This window comes from Colobus angolensis, unplaced genomic scaffold (assembly GCF_000951035.1).
Source record: "Colobus angolensis palliatus isolate OR3802 unplaced genomic scaffold, Cang.pa_1.0 Scaffold400, whole genome shotgun sequence".
Classification (NCBI taxonomy): Eukaryota; Metazoa; Chordata; class Mammalia; order Primates; family Cercopithecidae; genus Colobus; species Colobus angolensis.
This window is the reverse complement of record NW_012117378.1, coordinates 927,503-952,762: the sequence shown is the minus strand read 5'-3', so window position 1 is coordinate 952,762 and position 25,260 is coordinate 927,503. Positions and strand designations below refer to the sequence as shown.

General features: G+C 41.0%; 1 protein-coding gene across 1 annotated transcript in view; it reads left to right on the top strand.

Annotated features, from left to right (window-relative positions):
• TBC1D9 (TBC1 domain family, member 9 (with GRAM domain)) overlaps nt 1–25,260 on the top strand; it is a 134,486-nt gene that overhangs the window by 82,934 nt on the left and 26,292 nt on the right. Inside the window, exons 7-13 of the mRNA XM_011955806.1 lie at nt 323–529; nt 1,444–1,614; nt 2,174–2,324; nt 9,413–9,627; nt 11,471–11,588; nt 13,403–13,688; nt 13,990–14,119. Coding sequence (XP_011811196.1) covers nt 323–529; nt 1,444–1,614; nt 2,174–2,324; nt 9,413–9,627; nt 11,471–11,588; nt 13,403–13,688; nt 13,990–14,119 — 1,278 coding nt within the window. The remainder of the gene's footprint in view (nt 1–322; nt 530–1,443; nt 1,615–2,173; nt 2,325–9,412; nt 9,628–11,470; nt 11,589–13,402; nt 13,689–13,989; nt 14,120–25,260) is intronic.

Genomic DNA, 25,260 nt, shown 5'->3' with positions numbered 1-25,260 from the left:
AGTTTCCCTCCACTTGTGACAACCCAGAATGCCTCCAGATGTTACCAGATGTCTCCTGAGAGGAAAAAAGTCCCAGTTTTGAACCACTGATTTGGAAAAACCAGCAAGACGATTCCAGTTTCTACTATAAGCTCCAGTTAGATTGTTTTGAACTGTTTTATTTTACTGGAACAGAGTCAAAGAGTCTCAGTTTTGCCTCAATAAAATATAGGTGGTTCCTACAGAACAATGAAAGTGCCGCCTTCCTCCTTTAGTGCTGCTCATAGGCTACTGTTGGGTAATTCTTGGAAAATAATGCTCTTTGTTTCCCACTTCTTTTCAGGTGACAATTGTAGAAAAGGCAGACAGCTCCAGTGTGCTCCCCAGTCCCTTATCCATCAGCACCCGAAACAGGATGACCTTCCTATTTGCCAACTTGAAAGATAGAGACTTTCTAGTGCAAAGGATCTCCGATTTCCTACAACAGACTACTTCCAAAATATATTCTGACAAGGAGTTTGCAGGAAGCTACAACAGTTCAGATGATGAGGTCTGTGGAAGACACCTGAAAGCATTTTTGATTTATCCTCTTCCTGTGCCCAAGTGTGTTCACTTCCTTGCCCATTTTGTTTGATCTTCCAGCTTTGCATCTGATGCCCAGAGTGATATCTCAGCAATATCTCATTTAAATCTCAAGGACTTTGTATTTGGGGTCATAGATTTGGAAGGAACCTTACAGATCACCTGGAATAACACTTTTATTTTATACTTGAAGAAATTCTTAAGTAATCTGTTCTAGTTACATAGCAAGTGACTTGGGTCCATATAGTGACATTGTTGAGAATGATACAGAGGTCACTAAATAAAGTCTCAAACCTGAAATACAAATCATTATGATGATTTTATTATGATAAAATATATATTGGGTCCCTGTGGAATTCTTCCCTGGACCAACATTCAGGAAAATTGGAGGCCTGAAAAGACAGGCGACTAGCTGAATGGTTAGAGGAAGTTACTGACAGATAAAACATGTTTTGAAGGTGGTAAGCTCACACATAACATCCCTGTCTCCATTCACCTGCTCCAAGCTTATATGGGCATTTTTGAGGCACCAGAAACTCAATGGGGTGATGAGGCAGCCATAGCTGCTGATTCAACCATGACATGCTTTGCATACATGCAAATCAGATAAACAAATGGGCAAGCACTTTGTTGCGAATATGCATCTAAAACATGAAGATTCAGAAACCTGTTGTGAGCATTGAAGTGCTGCAACCCAGGACCCAGCCACCTGTCTAATCCCTGCCAGAATGATGGCTGGCTGCTTTTCTCCTGTTTCTTCACATAACAAGAAACATCCTGGGAAAAAATGATGGAGCTTTTGATAACCAGACAGAAGACACTGAAGAAGTAGGTTATATTGCCCGTGTCCTCCCAATGTCTTGTTCCTCTCTGTATTGACAGGTGTACTCTCGACCCAGCAGCCTCGTCTCCTCCAGCCCCCAGAGAAGCACGAGCTCTGATGCTGATGGAGAGCGCCAGTTTAACCTAAATGGCAACAGCGTCCCCACAGCCACACAGACCCTGATGACCATGTATCGGCGGCGGTCTCCCGAGGAGTTCAACCCGAAATTGGTGGGTGCCTCTCACTTTTCCATGAAACTTCGTAGATTTGAACAATGCCACTAACAATATTTTTTACTGTAAGTAAATTCACACATGCCTGTGTAAATGGAGATTTTCCTATTAAGCAGATTTTGGTCTAAATATATTATAACTTTCACAGTGGCTTCATGGAAGGAGGTGAGCTACAGAGGGTACAGGTGACTTCTTTTGGTCGTGTTTGGTTTTTCGCTCTTGCTTAAGTTAAACCAACAAATAAATACCTGATTTCTCAGCCCATATTTAAACATCATTAACTTACCTTCACTTGGGGGTGTAGACATAAAACCATAAATACAATATCAGGTAAGTAGGATTCTGACTCTGGGCCCAAAAGCTTTGTGGCAGAGCTGCAGGCCATGTAGATGTGTAAAATTAGAGAACTCCAGAAAATCTGACTTCCTTTTTCTCATGAGTTCTTTCTGGAACTTGTCACTCCATTCAGCAGGGAACGTGTTCTGACCTTCCATCACTCTTCTCTTACCATCCTCAGGGTACTTTGGATGTCGTAATGTTTCATTATCCCTTTCAGGCCAAAGAGTTTCTGAAAGAGCAAGCCTGGAAGATTCACTTTGCTGAGTATGGGCAAGGGATCTGCATGTACCGCACAGAGAAAACGCGGGAGCTGGTGTTGAAGGGCATCCCGGAGAGCATGCGTGGGGAGCTCTGGCTGCTGCTGTCAGGTACGGCCGCTGGGCTGGGAGTGCTGGCGTCAGAGTCTGTGGGACTCCACGCCAGGGCCTCTCTGTGCCTTCAGTCATGCCTCAGGGGTTCTTTCAAATATGCATCCCCCAGTTGAAAGCTACATCATGTTTCCTCACCAGAGTATTGAAGTCCCTCAATTATTGTTCCCTTTATAAAATTATAGGACCCATAGGAAGCAGACCAAATGTTGAAGCCACCATCCTTCGAATCTTTATAAGTACTTCCATTTCTTCAGTCAGGCTATTTAGGAATAAAGGAGAACCTGAAGTAAAAGAGCAGAATACTTTGTGACTTGGGTAGGTATTTTTTCCTTTCCCAGCTACGTCAACTTCATTGAGAATGTGTAAGTGTGGCACATCCTCAGAGCAGTCATCGGGTAGGGAAGTGGGAGGAAAGAAATGAGAGGAATGAAAAGGCCCGGGTGTTTGATTTTTGCCACCTCCTGAAGTCTTTGGTCATCACTGGAACCATAAAGGTGAGGCCAGAGTCTGCACTGGAAATAAAAGCCTACTCAGATCATACCTTGTACTTCAAGCCAGAGATGCCAGGAAGGACAGAAGGGGACACATCCATGGACCAGTGGTGAAGGCATCCATCTTTATTGGTCCACAGAACTGGCTCTTGTGCCTGTCTATCATTCTGTCACATCAGGTCTTTGAGCCCTGCTACAGAAACCAGAGATCCTTCAGGCTAAGCCCACACTGCTTCCTCCCATCCAAAAGCACTGAGTGTCTGGGGGATCTTTAGTATCTCAGACATCAGAGCACTCCTTAGTTTCACTAACTTTACTTTCACATGTAAATCAGTTGCTCTGTCTAGATTGAAGCCTGAAATATAATCATTCTAAATAGGCTTATGTGAATATTTTTATTTGAACCTAAGATGGTCTGACACAAATGCTATTATTAAAAGCTTTTATTCTTAGAAAGTGATATTAAAATTAATAAATACCAGACTCACAGGAAAGCCTTTAAAGAAACCTATAGCTCTTTGTAAAAGTAGATGTAAATGCCCATAATGAGATGTATAAATGTCTCAGAAATAGGAACATATAATCCTGAAAAATAATTGGTTTTGTCTATTTCATGTAAAACTAGTTTGTTCTATATTTATTTAATACATGTCTTATTTTTCATTTTTCTTTCCTTCTTTCTTTTTGTAGAAATAGACATCTTGCTGTGTTGCCCAGGCTGGTCTCAAACTTGTAGGTTCAATCAATCCCCTACCTCAGCCTCCCAAAGTGCTGGGATGACAGTCATGAGCCACTGTGCCTGGCCTCATTTTCCCTAAGTAGACCAGCCATAGCTCCTCATTTAGAAACCTAAATTTGAGTCAACTCATCTCTAATTATAATTCAAACCCAAGAAGATCATTACCATCCAGTCTTCTCTTGTCTTCCCTGTGTTTGGTGAACTAGTCACCTTGACAACCAGATTCACATCACTGACAGAGTAAACAGAGTTCCATTTTCATCTTCCTTGTTCAAATTAGAAGTTATTTATAGCTGTGTTTTAAGTGAAAATGAAACTCAAGACGAGTACCGGGAAACTAGTATATGCAACAATAGTACACAGCCCTATCTCAGAGATAATGTTGAGAGTTAGACCCAGCGTTTCCTTTAACGGCAGCGTTTCCTTTAATGGCAGCCCCCTTTTGGGGTGATAACTGAGCCCGTATTTCCACATCCAGGAATGGGGTTTGCCTGAGGGCCAGCCTGTCATGAAGAGAGCACAGCTCCAGGCCAGAGCCCAACTTGGGTCTCACCTGCTCCCTGTGACCCTTAGGGCGACGGCCTCATGACCTGAATTCTGTACCCACTGACATGAAATGCAGATGAGATGACAAGAAATCACAGTATCTCTCCCACAACAACAGAGCAAAAGCCAGCGTTACGTCCCTGTCAGCCGGGTTGGCTTTTCCAGGGCAAGCGTGAGTCGTGAGGCCAGCTCTCTTAGTGACCGTCAGAGGCCTGGGCCAGTCCAGGAATCTTGGGACTCCAATTTTCTGAATTATGAAATGTGAGTGTATACCCTGTCAATATCATTTATATATTTTTATGATATCTTTATTGAGATACAATTCACAACTTACCAGTTAAGGTGTACAATTCAGTGGCTTTTTTTTTTTTTTTAGTATATTCACAGAATTGTACAATGATCACAATTATAGAACAATTGTCATCTCCCCAAAATACCCCATACCTTTTATCCATTTAGAAAATAGATATAAACTGTTTGGAAATACAGACTGGTAGTTCCATTCCCCTCAAGCCCCCTCCCAGCCCCAGGCAACCACCAGACTACTTTCTGTTGCTAGACATTTTGTATAAATGGAATCATATAATATGTAGTTTTTTGTGACTGGTTTCTTTCACATAGCATACTGTGTTCAAGGTTCCATCATGCCGTAGCATGTATCAGCATTTCATTCCTTTTTATGGCCAAATATTATATCATTGTATGGATATACTACACTTTGTTCATTCGTTTTTCAGTTGATAAACATTTAGGTTGTTTCTACTTTTTGATTCCTATGAATAATGCTGCTATGAATGTTCATCTACATGTTTTTGTGTGGGCTGGGCACAGTGGCCCATGCCTGTAATCCCAGCACTTTGTGACGCCAAGGCAGGAGGATCACTTGAGCCCAGGAGTTTGAGACCAACCCAGGCAACATAGTGAGACCCCATCTCTACAAAACAGATTTTTTTAAAACTAACTGGGTGTGGTGGCATGCACATGGAGTCCCAGCTACTCAAGAATCTGAGATGGGAGGATCGTCTGAGCCTGGGAGGTTGAGGCTGCAGTGAGCCATGATCAGACCTCTGCACCCCAGCTTGGGTGACTCAGCAAGACCCTCTCTCAAAAAATAAAATACAGATTTAAAATTTAGAAAATTAGAAAGTTTAAAATTTTTTTAAATACAGGTTTTTATATGGACACCTGCTTCTGTTTCTCTTGAATGTATGAATGAAGTGGAATTTCTGGTTCGTGTGGTAACTCTATGTTTAACCTTTTAAAGGTTAAACGTTATTTTGATTTACATTCTCCTGAAGGATAATGATGTTGAGCATTTTTTCATGCACTTACTGACCACTTCTATATCTTCTTTGTAGAAATATGTACTCAGATCCTTTGCCTGCTCTTAATTGGGTTATCTTTTAATTATTGAGTTGTAAAAGTTTTAAACATATTTGAGATACAAATTGATTATCAGATTTTTTCTAAAAATGCTCCCATTCTGTGCATTGTCTTTTCACTGTCTTGATGGTATCCTTCAAAGCACAAAAAAATTTTATTTTAATGAAATAACAATTTATCTATTTTTTCTTTTGTCACTCTGCTCTCATGACATGAAGATTTATACCTATACTTTCTTCTAAGAGTTTATGGTTTTAGCTCTTATAGTTAGGTCATTTTGAGGTTCTTTTTTTTTTTTTTTTTTTTTTCCTGGAGACTGAGTCTCACTCTGTCGCCCAGGCTGGAGTGCAATGGCATGATCTCGGCTCACTGGAACCTCCATCTCCTGGTTCAAGTGATTCTCCTGCTTCAGCCTCCTGAGTAGCTGGGATTACAGGTGTGTGCTACCATGCCTGGCTAATTTTTGTATTTTTAGTAGAGACAGGGTTTCACCATGTCCATCAGGCTGGTCTCAAACTCCTGACCTCGTCATGATACACCCGCCTAGGCCTCCCAAAGTGCTGAGATTACAGGCGTAAGCCACTGCACCTGGCCTTGAGTTAATTTTTTATGTGGTGTGAGATGAAGGTGACAGTCTAATTCATTCTTTTCCGTATGAATATCCAGTTGTCCTAGCACCATTTGTTGAAAATACTATTCTTTCCCCCATTGAATTATCTTAGCACCCTTGTTAAAAATTAATAGACCTTAAATGTTAGGATTTATTTCTGGACTCTTAAATCTAGTCCATTGATCTGTTATGTCTGTCTTTATGCCAGTACTGCACTGTCTTGCTTACTGTAGCTTTGCAGTGAGTTAAAATTGGGAAGTGTGAGTCCTCCAATTTTCTTGTTCTTTTTTGAGTCTCTTGAAGTTGCATATGAATTTTAGGACCAGCTAGCCAATTTTTGCAAAAAGGACAGCTGGGATTTTGATAGGTATTGTGTTGAATCTGTAGATCAATTTGGGAGTTTTTCTATCCTAACAACATTAAGTCTTCCAACCCATAAACACAGAACGTCTTTTATTTAAGTCTGTCCATTTCTTTTAGCAATATTTTGTAGTTTGCAGTGTGCAACTCTTACATGTGTTTTGTTATAGTTATTCCGAAATATTTCATTCTTTTTGATGCTATAGTAAAGGGAATTCTTTTCTTACTTTCATTTTCAGATTATTCATTGCTAGCCTATAGGTTTTGTGTATTGATCTTGTATCCTGCAGCCTTCATGAACTCATTCATTTTTTCCAGCATTGTTGAGGTATAATTGACAAATACAAATTATATATATTTAAGGTGTATTGATTTGATATACATTGTGAAATGATTACTGTAATCAAGCTAATTTAACATACCTATTACCTCACATTGTTACTATGTTTTTTCTTTTTGTCTTTTTTTCTTGTTTTTTTTTGGTGGGGAGAGTTTGGTGAGAGAATACTTAAGATCTACCCTCTTATCAAATTTCAAGTGTAGAATACAGTATTACATGAGATCTTCAGAAAATTTTCATTTCTTATAACTGAAGCTCTATACCCTTTAACCAACATCTCTCCATTTTCCCCCTTCCTTAGCTCCTGGTAATCACCATTCTATTCACTGTTTCTATGAGTTTGACTATATTAGATTCCATATATAACTGAGAACATGTATTACTTGTCTTTCTGTGCCTGGCTTATTTCACTTAGCATAAGGTCCTCCGGGTTCAACCACGTTATCAAAAATGACAGAACTTCCCCTCTTATAGGCTGAATATAGTATCCCATTTTGTATATATGCCCCATGTTCTTTATCCATTCATCTCTTAATGGGCATTTAGATTGTTTCTGTATCTTGGCTGTTGTGAAAATGCTGCAATAAACATGGGAGTGCAGATACTTCTTCAGGATGCTGATTTCACTTCTTTTGGATATATGCTTAGAGTGGGATTACTGGATCATAAGGTAGCTCTATTTTTAGTTTAGGGAATGTCTATACCGTTTTCTATAATGGCTGTAGCAATTTACATTCCCACCACAGCGTACAAGGGTTCCCTTTTTCTCCACATCCTTGCCAACACTTGTTATCTTTTGTCTTTTTGATCATAGCCATTCTGACAGGTATGAGGTGGTATTTCATTGTAGTTTTGATTTGCATGTCCCTGATGATTAGTGATGTTGAGCACTTTTAAATCACCTGTTGGGTGATTTGTATACCTTCTTTTGAGAACTGTCTGTTCATTTCCTTTGCCCATTTTAAAATCAGGTTGTTTGGTTTAGACTATTGAGTTCTGTGAATTCCTTATATATTTTGTATATTGACCCCTTATCAGACATATGGTTTGCAGATATTTTCTGCCATTAAGTTGCTTTTTGATTGCTTCCTTTGCTGTGCAGAGCTTTTTAGTTTGATGCCATCCCACTTGTCTGATTTTTGCTTTTGCTGCCTGTGCTATTGGTGTCACATCCAAAAAATAATTGCCATATCAGTGTCAAGAAGCATTTTCTCTCTATATTTTCTTCTACCAGTTTTATGGTTTCAGAAACTGTGTTAAAACTTTAATCCATTTTGCATTAATTTTGGTACATGGTATTAAAAAAAAGGGTTCATTTTCATTCTTCTGTATGTGAATCTTCAGTCTTCCCAACAGTAATGTAATTAAAATTTAGATTGAGAAGTAGATATTTGCATATAGGGTTTTTCTGTCTTAAAGAATCCTAAAGTGTAAGTCTCGATTCCCTCCTGGGCAGGGGTCGTCGCAAAGGATCACCGACACGAGGTTCACAGCAGAGAGTTATTTATTACTAGCGCGCTAGGGTCCCAAGCTCTAAGTTGGTCTTGGGACCCCGACTGCTTGTTACAGGCTGTTTATATAGGCTAACACAAGTTCAAACACAGCTTATGGCGCGAAATTCAAACAAAGTTTAAGGCGTAAAATGATTGGGTCTAGCTATAGCCTGAGCAAGGGGTCTTGGTTTAATTGGTTAGAGCAGGACCTTATGAGGTTCTTTCCTGGAGTTGATGATTCCGGGAACTCCGAGGCAGGGTGAGACCCCTGGAATTGGCAGGGTGGGACCTCATGAGGTTGTTTCCCGGAATTGGCAGGGTGGGACCCTATCAGGGTGGGACACTATCGAGGCAGGGTGGGACCCTATCTAGGCAGGGTGGGACCCTATCTAGGCAGGGTGGGACCCTATCTACGGCCACCTGGTGCTAACTTTTTAGGTTTTGTGAGGCCTACTAGTTTCATAAGTATCTCAAATGGATGAGGCTCAGTATAACTCTCCATCCTCATCCCCACCACCTAAGGAACTTCCATCACTAATGATGACTCACCACTGCTAGGAATACTCTTACCACTCTCTGCAAATTGAAAAACCCCACCAAGTATCTCCACCTTCTCCTCAATATGGCTGTTAAACCCTTCAGAACTAACAGGTTAGCAGGCAGTTTTCAAACTTATTTTGAGAGTCAGACCCTCCTTTTTCAAGTGAAATCTTAATGAAAACCACAATAAAATAAAAGCAAAGCTGCTGGGGTTGAAGAGAGCGATGAGAAGGTGAAGCCTCAGCCTGGCTTGTTATGATGACCTCCCCACCTGTGCTCCTAAGCGGCCCGTTGGGACTGTCTGTGGGCGTTCCTCAGTGCATGGTTTTGTAGCTTGGGAACCTCTACCTTAGGAAAGTTTTTAGGTAGCCAGCCTACGGTGGAACTGAAAGAGGGAAGGAGGCCACAGAAAAATTCACCAGTCTAGCCACGATTGCAACATACCACATCTGTGATTTCACCTTCTCTTGCAAGTTTCCTTTGAGAGGCAGGGAAGTAAAGTGGTTCAATCGTAAGCTGTAGTTGCAAACCAAAGGGCAGAGCGCTCACATTATTGATATTGTATCTGTTGGATATATCTCAGGTGCCATCAATGAAAAGGCCACACATCCTGGGTACTATGAAGACTTAGTGGAGAAGTCCATGGGGAAGTATAATCTCGCCACGGAGGAGATTGAGAGGGATTTACACCGCTCCCTTCCAGAACACCCAGCTTTTCAGAATGAAATGGGCATTGCTGCACTAAGGAGAGTCTTAACAGCTTATGCTTTTCGAAATCCCAACATAGGGTATTGCCAGGTAAATGTCACAGGTGGTTTATGCTAAAAAATAAAATAAAAGTTCTATTTATTTACCAACACATAGTGGGAAGGAAGGTTTACGATTAACAGAACTATGACTTCCCCAGGCCCTCTCAACCTTGGCACTGTTGACACTCTGGACTGGTTAATTCTTTGTTGTATGGGCTGTTCTGTTCTTTGTAGGATATTTAGTAACATCGCTGGCCCCTACCCACTAGATGCTGGTAGAAAATCCCCAGTTGTAACAACCAGAAATGTCTCTAGATATTGCCAAGTGTCTGAGAGGCAGAATCATCCTGGGTTGAGAACCACTGCACTGAGCGGAGGAGCCCTTTCTGGATTCACCACTGCCTAGCTAGTGACCTGGAGAAGATCCTTCTGATCACTCCCTGCCTCAACCCTCATCCCACCCTGGAGTAAGAGAGAGCATCCTGATCACCAGGCCTGTCACTGTGGCTCGCCACAGTGTTCCTACTTTGCATCCTTTTAAGTAATCATGTCCTTAAATAGAGCTTTTATATGCTAGGGTTATGTCTTAATACACACTAAAATAAATGCTTAGCTTAGTATTAAGAAAGGTGCCTACATACCAACAAAAGTCGTCTCTTGTACTGGTATAGATGCCAAAATTTGGGAAGCTCCAAAATAACGTGACCTTAGAATCAAAGGCTATATCATCATAGAGGCCTTCCCTGACCATCCAGCAAAAGCTAAAAGAGGCTGAACTTCTACTTCAACACGCGAGTGCACGTGCATGCACATGTTAGTCTCCCTGTACTGCATTAGTTTACCTTTTTATAACTTTCAATTTAAATAACCCCCCACACAGACTAGTTAACCTTTTCATCTTTGTTTTATCTAACACCAGCATTTAGGACCTGCAAGATATCACCACTGTGTCCCTCATCTTCCAATACCTAGTTCAGAGCCTGTTATAAGGTAGACCCCTAAAAAACCTATCTCCACTGAACTGGCAGGGACCATCATCATGTACTAGGATCAGCAGGTTAATTCTCAAGTGGAATTTCCATGATGATGTCACTTGGGAACAAAATGAGTAAGACTTACAAGAAAGAGCCTATTAAACCAAAATACCTTTTTTGAAATTATATTGTAGAAGCCTGATGAACAGTTACTGGTTTCTAGGAGATCAAAAGCATAGGAGGTAATTGGCCTCTAATATAATAAAGTTCATATTTATCTTTTAATCTTCCTCTTTTTAATTAAGAAGACTATTAAAGTAGTTGGGTCTAGAGTGGTTATGAGGTATCTGATAATATCTTTTAATAAAGTACAGTTACTTTAGAATTTAAATCACTCTCAGTTATCACTACCATCTCTCTCCAGATGGAAATGTTGGGTGAGGACTCCAAGTCTGAAAGGTTTCATTGTTCTCTGAGGAAAGCCTGGAGCCATGTGTACCTGATTATAGAAACCATTATGGAAAGTTACAAAGGAAATGTTTACCTCACTGAATTAAGAACATTGAGAGATTTTAGCAGGTTAAAAGCTTTGTGAAATAGCCTTTGGGCAAATTTTTGGAATAGGGGTTTGCCAGTAGGAGTTCAGGGCTCTGTCTGGTGAATATTGGTGCTGAGGAAGACTGCACACTTACTGGTTCAAGGACTCAAGATTTTACATTTTTAAAGGGTCATAAAACAAAACTCAGAAGAATATGTGACAGAGACTATGTATAGCCTCCAAAGCCTAAACATGTTTATCTAACCTTTCATAGAAAAGGTTTGCCAGCCCCTGTGAGAATAACTGAGTAATTTTAATATGCTAACAGAATTTCTTATATTTTAAACTGTATTTGTTGACATCCTCTTTCACTTTTTTAGGCCATGAATATTGTCACTTCAGTGCTGCTGCTTTATGCCAAAGAGGAGGAAGCTTTCTGGCTGCTTGTGGCTTTGTGTGAGCGCATGCTCCCAGATTACTACAACACCAGAGTTGTGGGTAGGTGGAGATGCATTTAACATTTCAACCTATGTCTTGTCAAAAAGATGTTTTTAGAGAGGTACCAGCCGGAACACTATTTCTGGTCACCATAAGCCAGAAGAGTTTCAGACTACTCCAGTTTTTCAAAATGGAAATGAGAGAGGTTGAATAAATATGGTTGTATACAGAGGAGCCCCATGGAGTTTAAGGAACTACACACATACCACTGCTCCAGAAATTATTTTAGAAAATATTTGATGTGTGTGTCACTCTGACATGTGAGAGCTACACCAGGTATACGTACCATCAACACAAAGAGATTTGATAAGAAAATTAATAAAGAGGATGGAAACCTATGAAATACAGAGGTATTTCCAAAAAAAAAAAAAAGGCTATCTGGGGTGGAAAAAATAGAATATAGAGGTTTATTGAAAACTAGGTTTCTAAGGTATTTTTCAGGACTGGTTTTATTGCAAAGCAAACACCTGTTTTGAGGATTTAAATTATTGCTGTAACTCCTTGTAATTCTCTCAAACGTCAGTGATTCATTTTAGCAGGACAAGCTTTTCATTGCTAGGGTCATACAGTATATTGTTTATGCTTCTTGCTTGCTTTCTTTCTATATTTCTAAACATTTGCACATGAATTTGATTATTGAAAATATTATCAAAAATGTCCTTAAGTTGATCATGAATGTGTACAACAGGAATGCTTTTAAGTTTTAAAAAAAGTAATTGTTTTAAAAAATGATTAATATATGGGCACCACGCATCCAGAAGTGTGATTTTTTTTTTTTTTTTTTTTTTGAGACCATCTAGCTCTGTCACCCAGGCTGGAGTGCAGTGGCATGAACTTGGCTCACTGCAACCTCCGCCTTCCAGGTTCAAGCGATTCTCCTGCCTCATCCCTGAGTAGCTGAGACTATACAGACTCCCGCCACCACGCCTGGCTAATTTTTGTATTTTCAGTAGAGACAGGGTTTCACCATGTTAGCCAGGCTGGTCTTGAACTCCTGACCTCAGGTGATCCACCTGCCTCAGCCTCCCAAAGTGCTGGAATTATTATTATTAATATTATTTTAATAAATAAAAGTTTGCCAGCTAAGCTGCTTAGATGTACATTTGGAACTGTGGTCATGTGTTGATGTTCTGGCTGATGATGGACTGCATATATAACAGATGTCCCATTAGATTATAATACTGTAAATTTACTGTTTCATTTCTGTGTTTTGATACACAACTATTTACCATTATGTTATAGTTGCATGCAGTATTTAGTACAGTAATGTGCTATACAGGTTTGGAGCCTAGGAGCAATAGGCTATGCCATATAGCCTAGGTGTGTAGTAAGGCTCTACCGCCTAGGTTTGTGTGAGACTTTCTAAGATGCTAACATGACAAATTTGCCTGACAACCCATTTCTCAGAACATGTCTCCATTGTTAAGTGATGCATGACTATACATGGATGTATATTTCATGCCAAACCAAACATTATGTTGCCAACACAATAACTAATTGTATGTCATGGAAACTTTATAAACTGGCTTTCTTAACAACCCTTATAATTGTCATGTGATTGTTCTTTTTTGGAAGGGAAAACGGGACAGGAAGAGCCCCGAAAAAGAAGATGCAGCCAGAACTAATCTGGTGCCTGAGCTGTGTTGACACCTTGGTCTAGTAACAGTCACAGCAGAACAGTTAGCAGAAAGGAACAGAGTCCTGTGCTAGCAGTCATTGTGAACTGGATTATTAGTCAAGTTGTTTGAATGGATTCTTTAGTTACACTGTGTAGTTGGCTAAGCTGTGCCTTTTTGTGTACCTCGTTGCTACAGGTGCACTGGTGGACCAAGGTGTCTTTGAGGAGCTAGCACGAGACTACGTCCCACAGCTGTATGACTGCATGCAAGACCTGGGCGTGATTTCTACCATCTCCCTGTCTTGGTTCCTCACACTATTTCTCAGTGTGATGCCTTTTGAGAGTGCAGTTGTGGTTGTTGACTGTTTCTTCTATGAAGGAATTAAAGTGATATTCCAGTTGGCCCTAGCTGTGCTGGATGCAAATGTGGACAAACTGTTGAACTGCAAGGATGATGGGGAGGCCATGACCGTTTTGGGAAGGTATCGTACTAAGCCTCACTTTGAAAACCACCTCCAGTTTTCTTCCTCGTGCTTTCTCTTCATTTCGTGAGTCTTAACTGATTTGATGGTAATCATAATGCTCACTTCTTCCTGTGGCTGACGATTTATTTTCATATGCTTTTTCTTTAGAAATTAACAGAATTTCTTTCTCTCTTTCCATCTTTAAAGAAACTCTAGTCCTTTGTTTTAAAATGTAGAACTTGCAGAAAGTGATTGGAGAATTATAATGGGAGGATTCCAGTTTCTTCTCCCTGTGATTTCTGATGCATTCTTCTTCCAGGTATTTAGACAGTGTGACCAATAAAGACAGCACATTGCCTCCCATTCCTCACCTCCACTCCTTGCTCAGCGATGATGTGGAACCTTACCCTGAGGTAGACATCTTCAGACTCATCAGAACTTCCTACGAGGTAGGTCTTGTTTCCTAGCTGAGCAGAGCTTGACCATGCATTCCACACTTCCATTGCTGCCTGTTTTGTGCTGATGTAACAGAATATCACAGACTGGGCAAAGAACAAATATTTATTTCTCAATTCTAGACTTTGGGACACCCCAAATCAAGGCATTGGCAGGTTAGGGCCTGGACTTTCTGCTTCCAAGATGGCAGCTTGCATGCGGCGTCCTCCAGAGAGGAGGAATACCACGTCTTCACTAGCAGAAGAGAGAGAACCCATGCTCATAAGACCTTTTTATAGTGACGTTAATCCATTTGTGAGGGCAGAGTCTTTATGACCTCAGTGTTGCAGGTGATTGGCAACTATCTGAGGCTGCTGTCATGTGGACAGTAGGAAGAATTTACCAAGGCAGTTGTAAGTAAAGGAAAGCAGATTTATTAAGGAAAGCATGAAAATACATTTCAAGGATGCAATGGGCAAATTAGCAAGAGAGGAGTTAACTGCAAAGAGACAAAGTCTTGCTGGGGATTTTATAGGATGGTTCTTGTGCTGGGTGCTGGAGAGGGTTTGTGCAGTACTGAGAGCACCGCGGTTGTAGTGAGCTAACTTGCATTTCTCTGTCAGCCGAGGATCTGGTGATACCTGGGCACAGGAAGATTATGAGTTATTTGTGCAGGAGAGCTATGTGTCCTTGATCATGAAGAAGGGTAGACTTATAGCTTATTTGTTTTGATTATTTATATATTTATTTATTTTGCTTTCCCTGGGTCCTGCTAGCCCAATTCCCTTTCCCTAATTAGGACTCCACACTAAATACCTCCTACGAGACCCCACTTTCCAACACTGCTGCAGTGGGGATTAATTTTCAACATGCGTTTTAGAGGGAATAAAAACATTGAGACCATAGGCTTACCTGCTTCCTTCTACATTGTGAGAACTACTGGTCAGAAGTAAGTAGTTCTGTGCTAGCTGACAGCTTTGACCTCCAGAGGTGGACACTGAATGGAGCCTGGATGTCTTGATGAGTCTAATACCATAGTAGCACATGGCAAGACAAGCTGTGGCTCTCCAGCGCTTTACCATTCCCATCCTGAAGCCTGATCTAGTAGCAGCTCAGTTTCAACTCTTTGTAGATTAAGGAGGGGCTGTTGAGAGTGGGCATGGGGAGGCTGACCTTCACAAATCAATTTGCTTTCTGTTCCCATGCTAAGTACTTAGGGCTTCTTTGAAGTAGACAGTCTGAGACACTTAGAATAGCCTGTATAGCCCAGAGTAGACCAGAGTCCAAGGATTCCTCTAAAATTGCTTGGCCTGGGTGGGGGAGGATGCTTTCTTGTCCATGATGACCCTGGAATCAGCCTGATCTGCTGCTCAATCTCACAACAGAACTAATATGCTTCTTGGGGTGAAGGAACCACAGTGCCACTTGCCCCCTTAAGCACCTGGTGGTTTGTGAGGCCCCAAGTGTTCATAACACTTGATGGTTTCTTCATTTCCTGATCCTTGATTCTCTAAACTTTTATAGAAATGATCACTAAGAAAGAGAAAGCGTGAGTATTCTGCTGAACACACTGTGCTCTCTGCAGATGTTTTGTGATTTTGATTGGTGATTGTCAGTATTCCAGCTAGCAACAAAGTGGATAAGAGAGAAATAGTGAGGAATGGAGTGAGATCAGAAAGTCTCTCTTAAAGTAAAAAATTTAGTGCTTTAAAAAAATTGCTATGGATATAGAAATCTTTTCAGAAATGTTTGTCCTAACTCATAATGAGACAGACTGGTAATTATTTTTTTTAATCTTCATTGAAACTCCATATATATTGAAAGCAAAATATTTTGTTTTAGAATCATAAAAGCAATACATGTTTATTTTGGAAATTGTAGGGAAATAGGAAGAAAAAAATAAACTGTATCCTATAAGCATTTTACATTTCCCTTAAGTATGTTTTTATACTTAAAACATACACTTTTAAAAAAAAGGTCCTTCTAAGTACTGCTTTGTCATTTTCTATGTATACCATGAGCATTCCCTAATATATTAAATATTATTTGAAGGCATGATTTTACTAAATTGTATTCTGCTTTAATGAGGTAAAAAAAATTGATTTACCTAGTTCCCTTTTGTTAGACACTTACTTCGATTTCTTTCAAATTTTCAGTATTATATAGCATTCTAAGATAAACTTGTACCCAAATATCACATCTCTGATTATTGTCTTAGAATCCTAGAAATGAATTTAAATTAAAAGTTTGGGTTAAAAAGAATAGATTTAAAAAAAAAGAAGGATCAAGCTATTGGCACACACTGTCAAATTTCCGTAAAGTATGTTTCAATTTATGTTTCCACTATTAGATATAAAGAATGAATATTTCACCTTACTGTCTCCAAAACTATTTGCATATGCATTTAAAAAAAATCATTGCCCCGGGACTTTGGAATAGTACTGTATGACGTAAGCAAGAGCTTTTCTATCTGTGGGTTGCTTTTCTAAAGGAATCCTCAGACTTTTATTGTTAAAAGAATTCTGGACCAAGGTATTGTGGGATATAATGGGGTTTCTCTTCCAATTATCTGATCAATCTTTTATTCTTTAATTCATAGTACGCCCCACCTTTTTCTTCTTTTTCTCCTTTTTCCTTTTTGCCTTTGTTAGATGCCTAGTGCCGCCTCAGTACCAAGCGTTACCAGTACCAGCTCACATTCCTTTCCTTATTTGGAAAGAGGACTCACTTTCTTGTTCATTACCGACACCCGCTTCCCCTTTCTCTCCACTTTCTTTTACGTTCCCACCCTTTCTAAAAAAATCAAATGTTTAGCCAACCGGCATTAGTTTAGATTGTATGACCCGACCCCAGCCAATGGGGAAAGGGTACAGGGGCAGGTCCTGCATCAGGAATAAAGTCTCTCATGCCCTTTGTTCAGATGTGCTCTCATGGCAACTGGCCAAGGAGGCAGCCCTCTGCGCAGAAGTACAATTGTTTTGCTAAGAATCTTTTGTTCAAGTGTTCAATTTCCTTAGGATTTTGAGCATTATTCCTAAAGTATTAAAGGTTAGTATGTGGCAACTCAGCTTTATTCTCAACAGCAGATAAGCTAGCTTCATGCTGAAGTCAGCACTTTACCCATTTTTCAAGGGAAAGCAAAGAATTGAGACAAGGCCAAGGGCTGATTTCCATTTACATCCTCTTGGGCTGATCCCTAATGGTGGCCCTCAGGCTGCCAAACATCCTATCATAACAGGACAAAGCTGCAGTTCCCTTCTGCTGCCTGGAAAGACAATCCTTTTAATTTATATCAGTGCCTGTATTACCAGGTCTTTCGGTGCATGGTAACTGGGTTTTTGTTTTCTCTTCTCTGCTTAAGTGTCACTACTCTGCTCATGTTTCCAGTGGCTCTCTAACGCCTTGTAGACCAACTGTAAGAGAACACCACGAACTCTTGCTGATCGTTTTTTTACCTCCTAACCAGTAAATTGGTGGTTTTCAATCCTGCCTGTGCATTAAATCACTTAATTTTATTTTTTTAAGCTAAGCTTTTAAAAACAAACTCCTAGGCTCCACCCCAGGCCAATTAAATCTGAATCTAGGCATGAAGCCCAAGAGTATGTATTTTTTAAAAAATTTCCCAGGTGATTCCAAATGTCCAATGAGGGTTGAGATTCACTGCACTGGCAGAATGGGGCTAATCAGTGATGTGGATAAGAATCTGGTTTGGGCTCAGGCATGACACCTGAATGTTCTCAGGTACACAATGCATTTCTTTCTGTTCCTCAGGATAATTAGCTGTGACAATTGAAACATAGGAAAGAAATCCTGAAAGCACATTCATCTTTTGAGATTTAGTTAAGGGCTCCCGAGGTTGCTAGAAATCAGTCTGATATTGATAAGTTCACTTCATAAATATCTCGTGGGGAAAATCTCACTCATTATTAGTTCCCCTAAGCCTCTGTTGAAAGGAATTGTGCAGGTGGTATGAGACTCCAGTTTTCTTCTGCGTAGACCCTTGTGTGAAGCCCTGCACTTTGGGCAGAGTAATATAGAAGTAAAAGACAAAGTCCCAATCTTTAAGTTTGATTCATAGACTGAGATGCCCCTCCTGGAAGGCACAAGAGGATGTTAATAGGCCTTAAAGTGGGTACACAGCTGTCACAGAGCCGCTTCATGTTTGAGATGACCCAGCCCAGTGTGTTTAGTCTGAAAAGTGTTAAGCAGGGAAAGGATGTGGCTAATAAAACAGAAGGCACAATCTGTGAAGATGGATAGGCATTTGTGAAAGCTTAGAGTAATGTGTATCTGGCTTATTAATGATTACTATAATAGCTATTACTCATCGAGAGCCTACCATGTGTGGGGCAAGGTGCTGGGTGCCTTGTAGGCAGCCCTGCCATGTAAATGTTAATGCATTTCAAGGTGAAAATGTAAGTTAAGAGAGGTTGAGCTAGTTTTTCCAAGCTGCACAGCTAGAAAGCAGCAGCCAGTATCCAAGTAAGAGCTCCCTTGCATTAAAGTCAGGACCAAAGGAGTTTATCTGGATTAGAAGAGAGATGGAATTACGGATGTACTGATGGTCATGAGGTCAAGTGGTCCAGTGGAGCTGGTTAGTAGGGAGTCTTGAAATCACTAATTGACTTGGAAGGCATCCAACAGCCACTGGAGACTGAAGAGCATTCTTCTTGAAGTACGTTATCTCTGCTTTCTGTGCAACACATTGGAGGAGGGGGAGAGCTGAAGGAACAGACAAGCAAAAAAGATAGTGTGGTTATAGATGGGAAGGACCCAAGAGACGCAAGAAACAGCGTTTGTCTATTCATGTATTAACAAAATCTTTTTTTTTTTTTAATTTGAGTCAGAGTCTCCCACTGTCACCCAGGCTGGAGTGCAGTGGCTTGATCTTGGCTCACTGCAACCTCCACCTCCCGTGTTCATGCGATTCTCATGCCTCAGCCTCCCAAGTAGCTGAAACTACAGGCGTGCACCACCACATCTGGCTAATTTTTTGATATTTTTAGAAGAGATGGAGCTTCGTCAAGTTGGCTAGGTTGTTCTCAAACTCCTGACCTTAAGTGATCCATCCACCTCAGCCTCTCAATGTGCTAAGATTACGGGCATAAGCCACTGTGCCCAACCAAGGAAATCTTTATTTAAGATTGTATAGGCACCTTTCTTATACTAGGTATCATGCTCAGCCCTGGGGATACATTATCAGCACTAGATAATCTTTTCTTTTTTTTTTTTTTTTTTCTGAGATGGAGTCTCACTCTGTCGCCCAGGCTGGAATGCAGTGGCACGAACTCGGCTCACTGCAAGCTTTGCCTCCTGGGTTCAGGCCATTCTCCTGCCTCTGCCTCTGGAGTAGCTGGGACTACAGGCGCCTGCCACCAAGCCTGGCTAAATTTTTTATATTTTTTAGTAGAGACAGGGTTTCACTGTGTTAGCCAGGATAGTCTCGATCTCCTGACCTCATGATCCGCCTGCCTTGGCCTCCCAAAGTGCTAGGATTACAGGCGTGAGCCACTGCGCTCAGCAAGCACTAGATATTTTCAAGCACAGTACAAGTCAAAAGGATAACATAATACATTTCCTTTAACCCATGATCCAATCCCAACAACTATCAACATTTTTCTGATCTTTGTTTTATTACTCCTCCCCACCTTTTTTTCTTTTTTTCCTGGAGTAACTTAAAGCAAACTCCTGACAGTATATTATTTCACCTGTTAAAGAATGTATCTCTAACAGATAAATTCTTCATTATGTGTCTCTAATGATAAGGTGAGTTTGGGCATGGCATTTTTTGCTAATCCATGACTTTGAATTTTAAGTTTAATTTTTAAAAGTTTGTTTATACCTCAAAAGAAAATGTGGACCTATAAGTTAGTTCTCACCAGTTGTTGATGGAACCTCACTTATAACATTAGCAAGTTTTGCAATTTTTTTGTTGTTCTTGAGACAAAGTCTGGCCTATCACCGAGGCTGGAGTGCAGTGGTGCCATCTCAGCTCACTCCAACCTCTGTCTCCCAGGCTCTCAAGCCATCCTCCCAGCTCAGCCTCCTGAGTAGCTGGGACTGCAGGTGTGCACCACTACACCTCGCTAATCTTTGTCTTTCTTGTGAAGGTGGCGTTTCACCATGTTGGCCAGGCTCGTCTGATGAGCTCAAGTGACCTGCCTGCCTTGGCCTCCCAAAGTGCTGGGATTACAGGCATGAGCCACTGTGCCCGGCCAGGTTTTGCTGATTTTAAAACGTGTTTTTTCTCTCCTCTTCATCTTTCTCTTTCTCTTATCAACAATGCTAGGAATAATAAAAGCTACCATACTAATTGCTTTACCTATGTGTGTATAAAATTCTTACACCATTCCAAAGAGGTAGGATTTATTTTCCCTATATTGCTGATGAAGAACATGAGGGCCATCAGTTTTTATAAAATTTCTGTGAAATCTGGGACTTGCTATGGGTCCTCCTTGCTACATGTGACTATGAAACTATGCCCTTTCTACAATGCCCAGGTGTCAAAAGCATGTCTCCTTTACAGAGGCCGAACTTTACATTATTGGTGTATATGTAAAGAAAATAGAGGCCAGGCGTGGTGGCTCACTCCTGTAATCCCAGCACTTTGGGAGGCCAAGACGATCACCTGCGGTCAGGAGTTTGAGGCCAACCTGGCCAACACAGCAAAACCACGACTCTACTAAAAATACAAAAAATCAGCCAGGCATGGTGGCGGGTGCCTGTAATCCCAGCTACTCGGGAGGCTGAAGCAGGAGAATCGATTGAACCCAGGAGGCGGAGATTGCAGTGAGCCAAGATCTTGCCATTGCACTCCAGCTTGGGCAACAAGAGCGAAACTCCATCTCAAGAAAAAGAAAAAGTAAAAGAAAATACTCTAGAGCAGAATTACAAATTCACGTGACTGTGGCGTCACTCAGCAAGGCACTTAACAATGGGGCAGGGAGTGGAGGTGGTAGGAAAGGGTAGGCTTATGGAACTAAACAGCTGGGACCTGCTAGAGTTGACAGTCTCTTTAGCACCTGAGGCAAGGAACCATTACTGCCAAAACTTTTTATTTTTCAAGAGAAATTGGAACTCTTTATTTTACTTGAAAGTTCCTGTTTTTTATAATACTCCCTGGGCCAAACAATATTCATCATGGACTTTCTAGCCTATTGGCTGCCTGTTCATGACTTCTGCTTTACAGCAACCTTCAAAATAAATTCTAGGTAAAAGTATAGTGATACTGGACACTGTGCTTAGAGTTATTTTTTGTAATTTAATCAGCAGCATGTTCACACTACAGCTAATAGTTCACATGGAATATTGAAACTAAATGTTTTTTGTAATTTCCATATTTATGTGACAGCTGTTTCTCTAGCCCTTTCTGGTAGACAAAAGATCTCAAAAGACATGGCACCTAAAGAAGCATAAAATATTAAATGATATACTTTTACATAAAATATAAATACTGTATTCAAATATAAAATATGTGCCCACTTCTGGCAGAGTAATGAGGGTGTTCCCGGATGGGAATATAGTCATGGGTGGAGACTCTTCAGAGATCAGAGTACCCTAGAAAGGGCCGCCCATTCAATGAACATGGGACTCCACCAGAGTTCTGTTCACCTGAATTCATATCCCTGTTTCTTCTTATCATCTCCTGCCTCCTCTGCCCCCCTCACCCTCCTCTTCTGCCCTCCTTAACATCTACTCCCCACCAAACACATAAATACACAGGTGCAGACAGACGCCACCCCCTTAGAAGTCAAGGTAGAGTGTGTGGGGCTGTTTCTTTGCAGCCCCCTGTGTGTGAGAACCCCTCTTTTGTCTCTTGGGCTCCGCCTCCTGTAATGTTAGGCTTTTCTATACCCTAAAGCTTCACATTCCATCAATTTCTCCTCTCTCTCACCCAGTCATCCAAGGCAGAGCCTTATTTACTATCTTAAGTATTTGGAGTTTTTTTCTGATCAAGGAATGTCTCTCAGGTGTCACTGGTGCTCAGCCTTCTGTTAACAGTAGTGAACCCCATTCTGCATACTGGGAAAATAACCCCACAAATTCAGAAACAACGAAGAGGCATTTTGAGCATGATTTGATGACCTAGTTTTATTTTAAAATAGAAATAAACCATAGACTTTGCATATTAGAAACAATGCCTTCTTTTTATTTCAGTGAATTTCCCTGTGGTGGGCAGACTCATTCACATCATTCCATGGCCCTCTGGCCTACATTGAGCTTTGTTGTTGTTTTGTTTTGCTGGGTGTTTTTTAAGCTGTAGCATTTAAATATTTCAAGTTCTCTTTGGAAGATTTAGATAGGAAGGGCTGATTGAACTTGATTGAGCTTGACCGTGTGGTCAGTCTCTTTTAAAAATCTATGTCTTTTCTTCATCCATCGTTGTCTTCCCAGTAACACAGGGTAAGCTTTGAAGAATAAAGTAAATCACAGAAACACTGCCCAGCGTGGGCAGGAGAACGCTTGTTCCACTCAGGAATGATGGTGGGGTGGGAGGAGCCAGAGAACATAAACTTGAGACAGACTCATCTCCACCTCATTCCTTTATCTGAGCTACTTGCTCCTTGTTCTAAGTCTGGGGGAGAGAAAGAGAACGTCTGCAGGCAGGATGGAGGAAAGTGGTCTGAAATGAAGGGCCACACACCTATTTGTTGGTTGGTATCAGGACCCACAGGGGCAAAGCAATAAAAAGAAGTACCGTCTGCTTTGAAAATTACCTTTCTGGCCAGGTGCCATGGCTCACATCTATAATCTCAGCACTTTGGGAGGTCGAGGCAGGCAGACCACTTAAGCTCAGGAGTTTGAGACATGCCTGGGCGACATAGGGAGACTCCATCTCTACAAAAAAATACAACAATTAGCCAGGCGTAGTGGCACATGCCTATAGTCCCAGCTACTCGGGAGGCTGAGGTGGGAGGATCATCTGAGCCTAGGAGGTTGAGGCTACAGTGAGTCATGATCATGCCACTGCACTCCATCTTGGACACTAGAGTAAGACCCTATCTCAAAAAAAATAATAAATTGCCTTTCTGCCAATAAAGATGTTAGAAATTAAACTGAAAAAATTAGAAACAGGCCACAGAAACATTCAGATAAGAATTGAGTTGGATTACATCAAAACAAAATTTTCAAAATAGTTGAGTTGGAGAAGAGACATAAACAAAGATGGATAATTTTGTTTATTGTTCAAGGAAGGGAAATTTTAGAAAATTAAAATAATTGTGTCAGGCGCGGTGGCTCACACCTGTAATCCCAGCACTTTGGGAGGCTGAGGCGGGCAGATCACGAGGTCAGGAGATCGAGACCATCCTGGCTGACATGGTGAAACCCCATCTCTATTAAAAAACAATACAAAAAATTAGCCAGGCGTGGTGGCGGGCACCTGTAGTCCCAGCTACTCGGGAGGCTGAGGCAGGAGAATGGCGTGAACCCGGGATGCAGAGCTTGCAGTGAGCCAAAATCACACCACTGCCGTCCAGCCTGGGCGACAGAGCAAGACTGTCTCAGAACAACAAAAAATAATAATAATAATTGTAGGCTCCCTTACCTCCAGCACAAATTCTATTTGGAACAAGTATTACTGTTACATTAGTGAACTAGCACTTCTCAAGGAACTGGAATATGCGATGCCTGGAAGAAGGTATTATATCCACACCTGTGTCTTTGTTTTGGGTAATGGGAAGTGTTGGCTGCAGCATTTACTGAGCCAAGTTTTGTTTGTCCTGTTTTTAGCATTTAATTCTGGCAGAGCCCCTCCCAAAGTCAGGGGAGGGAGAGAGATCCCCATGTCATTCTAATTGCTCACATTCCCTTACAAATCCTCCAAAAATAGCCAAGCAGAACTTGGAGTCCATGGTTTCCTTTTAGGTTGGGCATTTGCTCCAGAGGGAAGGGCCATTGTGTTTGGTCTCTGGTAAGTTGCAGAGTCCTGGCTGAGGAAAGGGCCCTACCTAACAAATAGCAGAATCCATTTCTAGTTGATATTAATTAGATATGAGACACACGGGGCTGTTTGAATGTCAGGCTTGTGAGGAAGTAGCTCTTTTGCTTAGCAACCTGCAAAAGATTACAAAGCCAATGTTTAATATTAGTTACTATTATTGGGACTTTATATTAATGTATCTTTATCTCCAACACAGTTTTACAAGGACAGCTTTGGGGTCTCATTTTATAGAGGAAGAAACAGGGTCAGAAGACTCAACTGAGTTGCTCACTCACATAGCTAATTAGTCAAAGAACAATAATTTGAATCAAATTTTGTCTAGCTCCACAATTTATGTTTTTTTTGTTTTTTTTGTTTTTTTTGAGACAGAGTCTCGCTCTGTGGCCCAGGCTGGAGCGCAGTGGCCAGATCTCAGCTCACTGCAATTTTGTCTAGCTCCACAATTTATGTTTTTTTTGTTTTTTTTGTTGAGTAGCTGGGACTACAGGCACCCGCCACCTCGCCCGGCTAGTTTTTTGTATTTTTTTAGTAGAGACAGGTTTCACCGTGTTAGCCAGGATGGTCTCGATCTCCTGACCTCGTGATCCGCCCGTCTCGGCCTCCCAAAGTGCTGGGATTACAGGCTTGAGCCACCGCGCCCGGCCGAATTTATGTTCTTTTTAACCCAGAGACAGGGAAGAACTTACTGCCTATGATAGAATGGTAGTCGGTGGAGTTACAAAGCTATTTATCTGGGTCTCAGAGCACTTACAGCTCAACCACAGTGGAACTCCGGGGGACCTAACCTCTCCAAACCTTGGTTTGCCCATTCATAAAACAGAGGTCTAGACTCACTAAAGTTATTGTAAGATGCAAATGAGATGGCATGTTAATGTCCCTAACAGTTGTAGGTACAATACAGCTGTCTTTCCTTCTGTCTCACAGCTAGTGTTTTTTACTGATCACAGGCATCCTATGGCCTAGTTTGAAGTAATAAATTCCCAGTTCTTCATCATTAGGCATGTAATTTGCAATGGATGCTCACTGCTTTTCTTTGGATCAAAAGACTTACCTTCCTTGAAAGTTTTTCTTTCCTAGCCAAAGATAAAACCCCATAGTGAATTAAATATAATTGCTTTTCATCATTAATGGCAGCCCCTACTAACTCTTGAATTCCAGCTTTTCAGTGCAAATACGTATTGCATCTTCATTGTTGAGAAGAATCCGATTCCA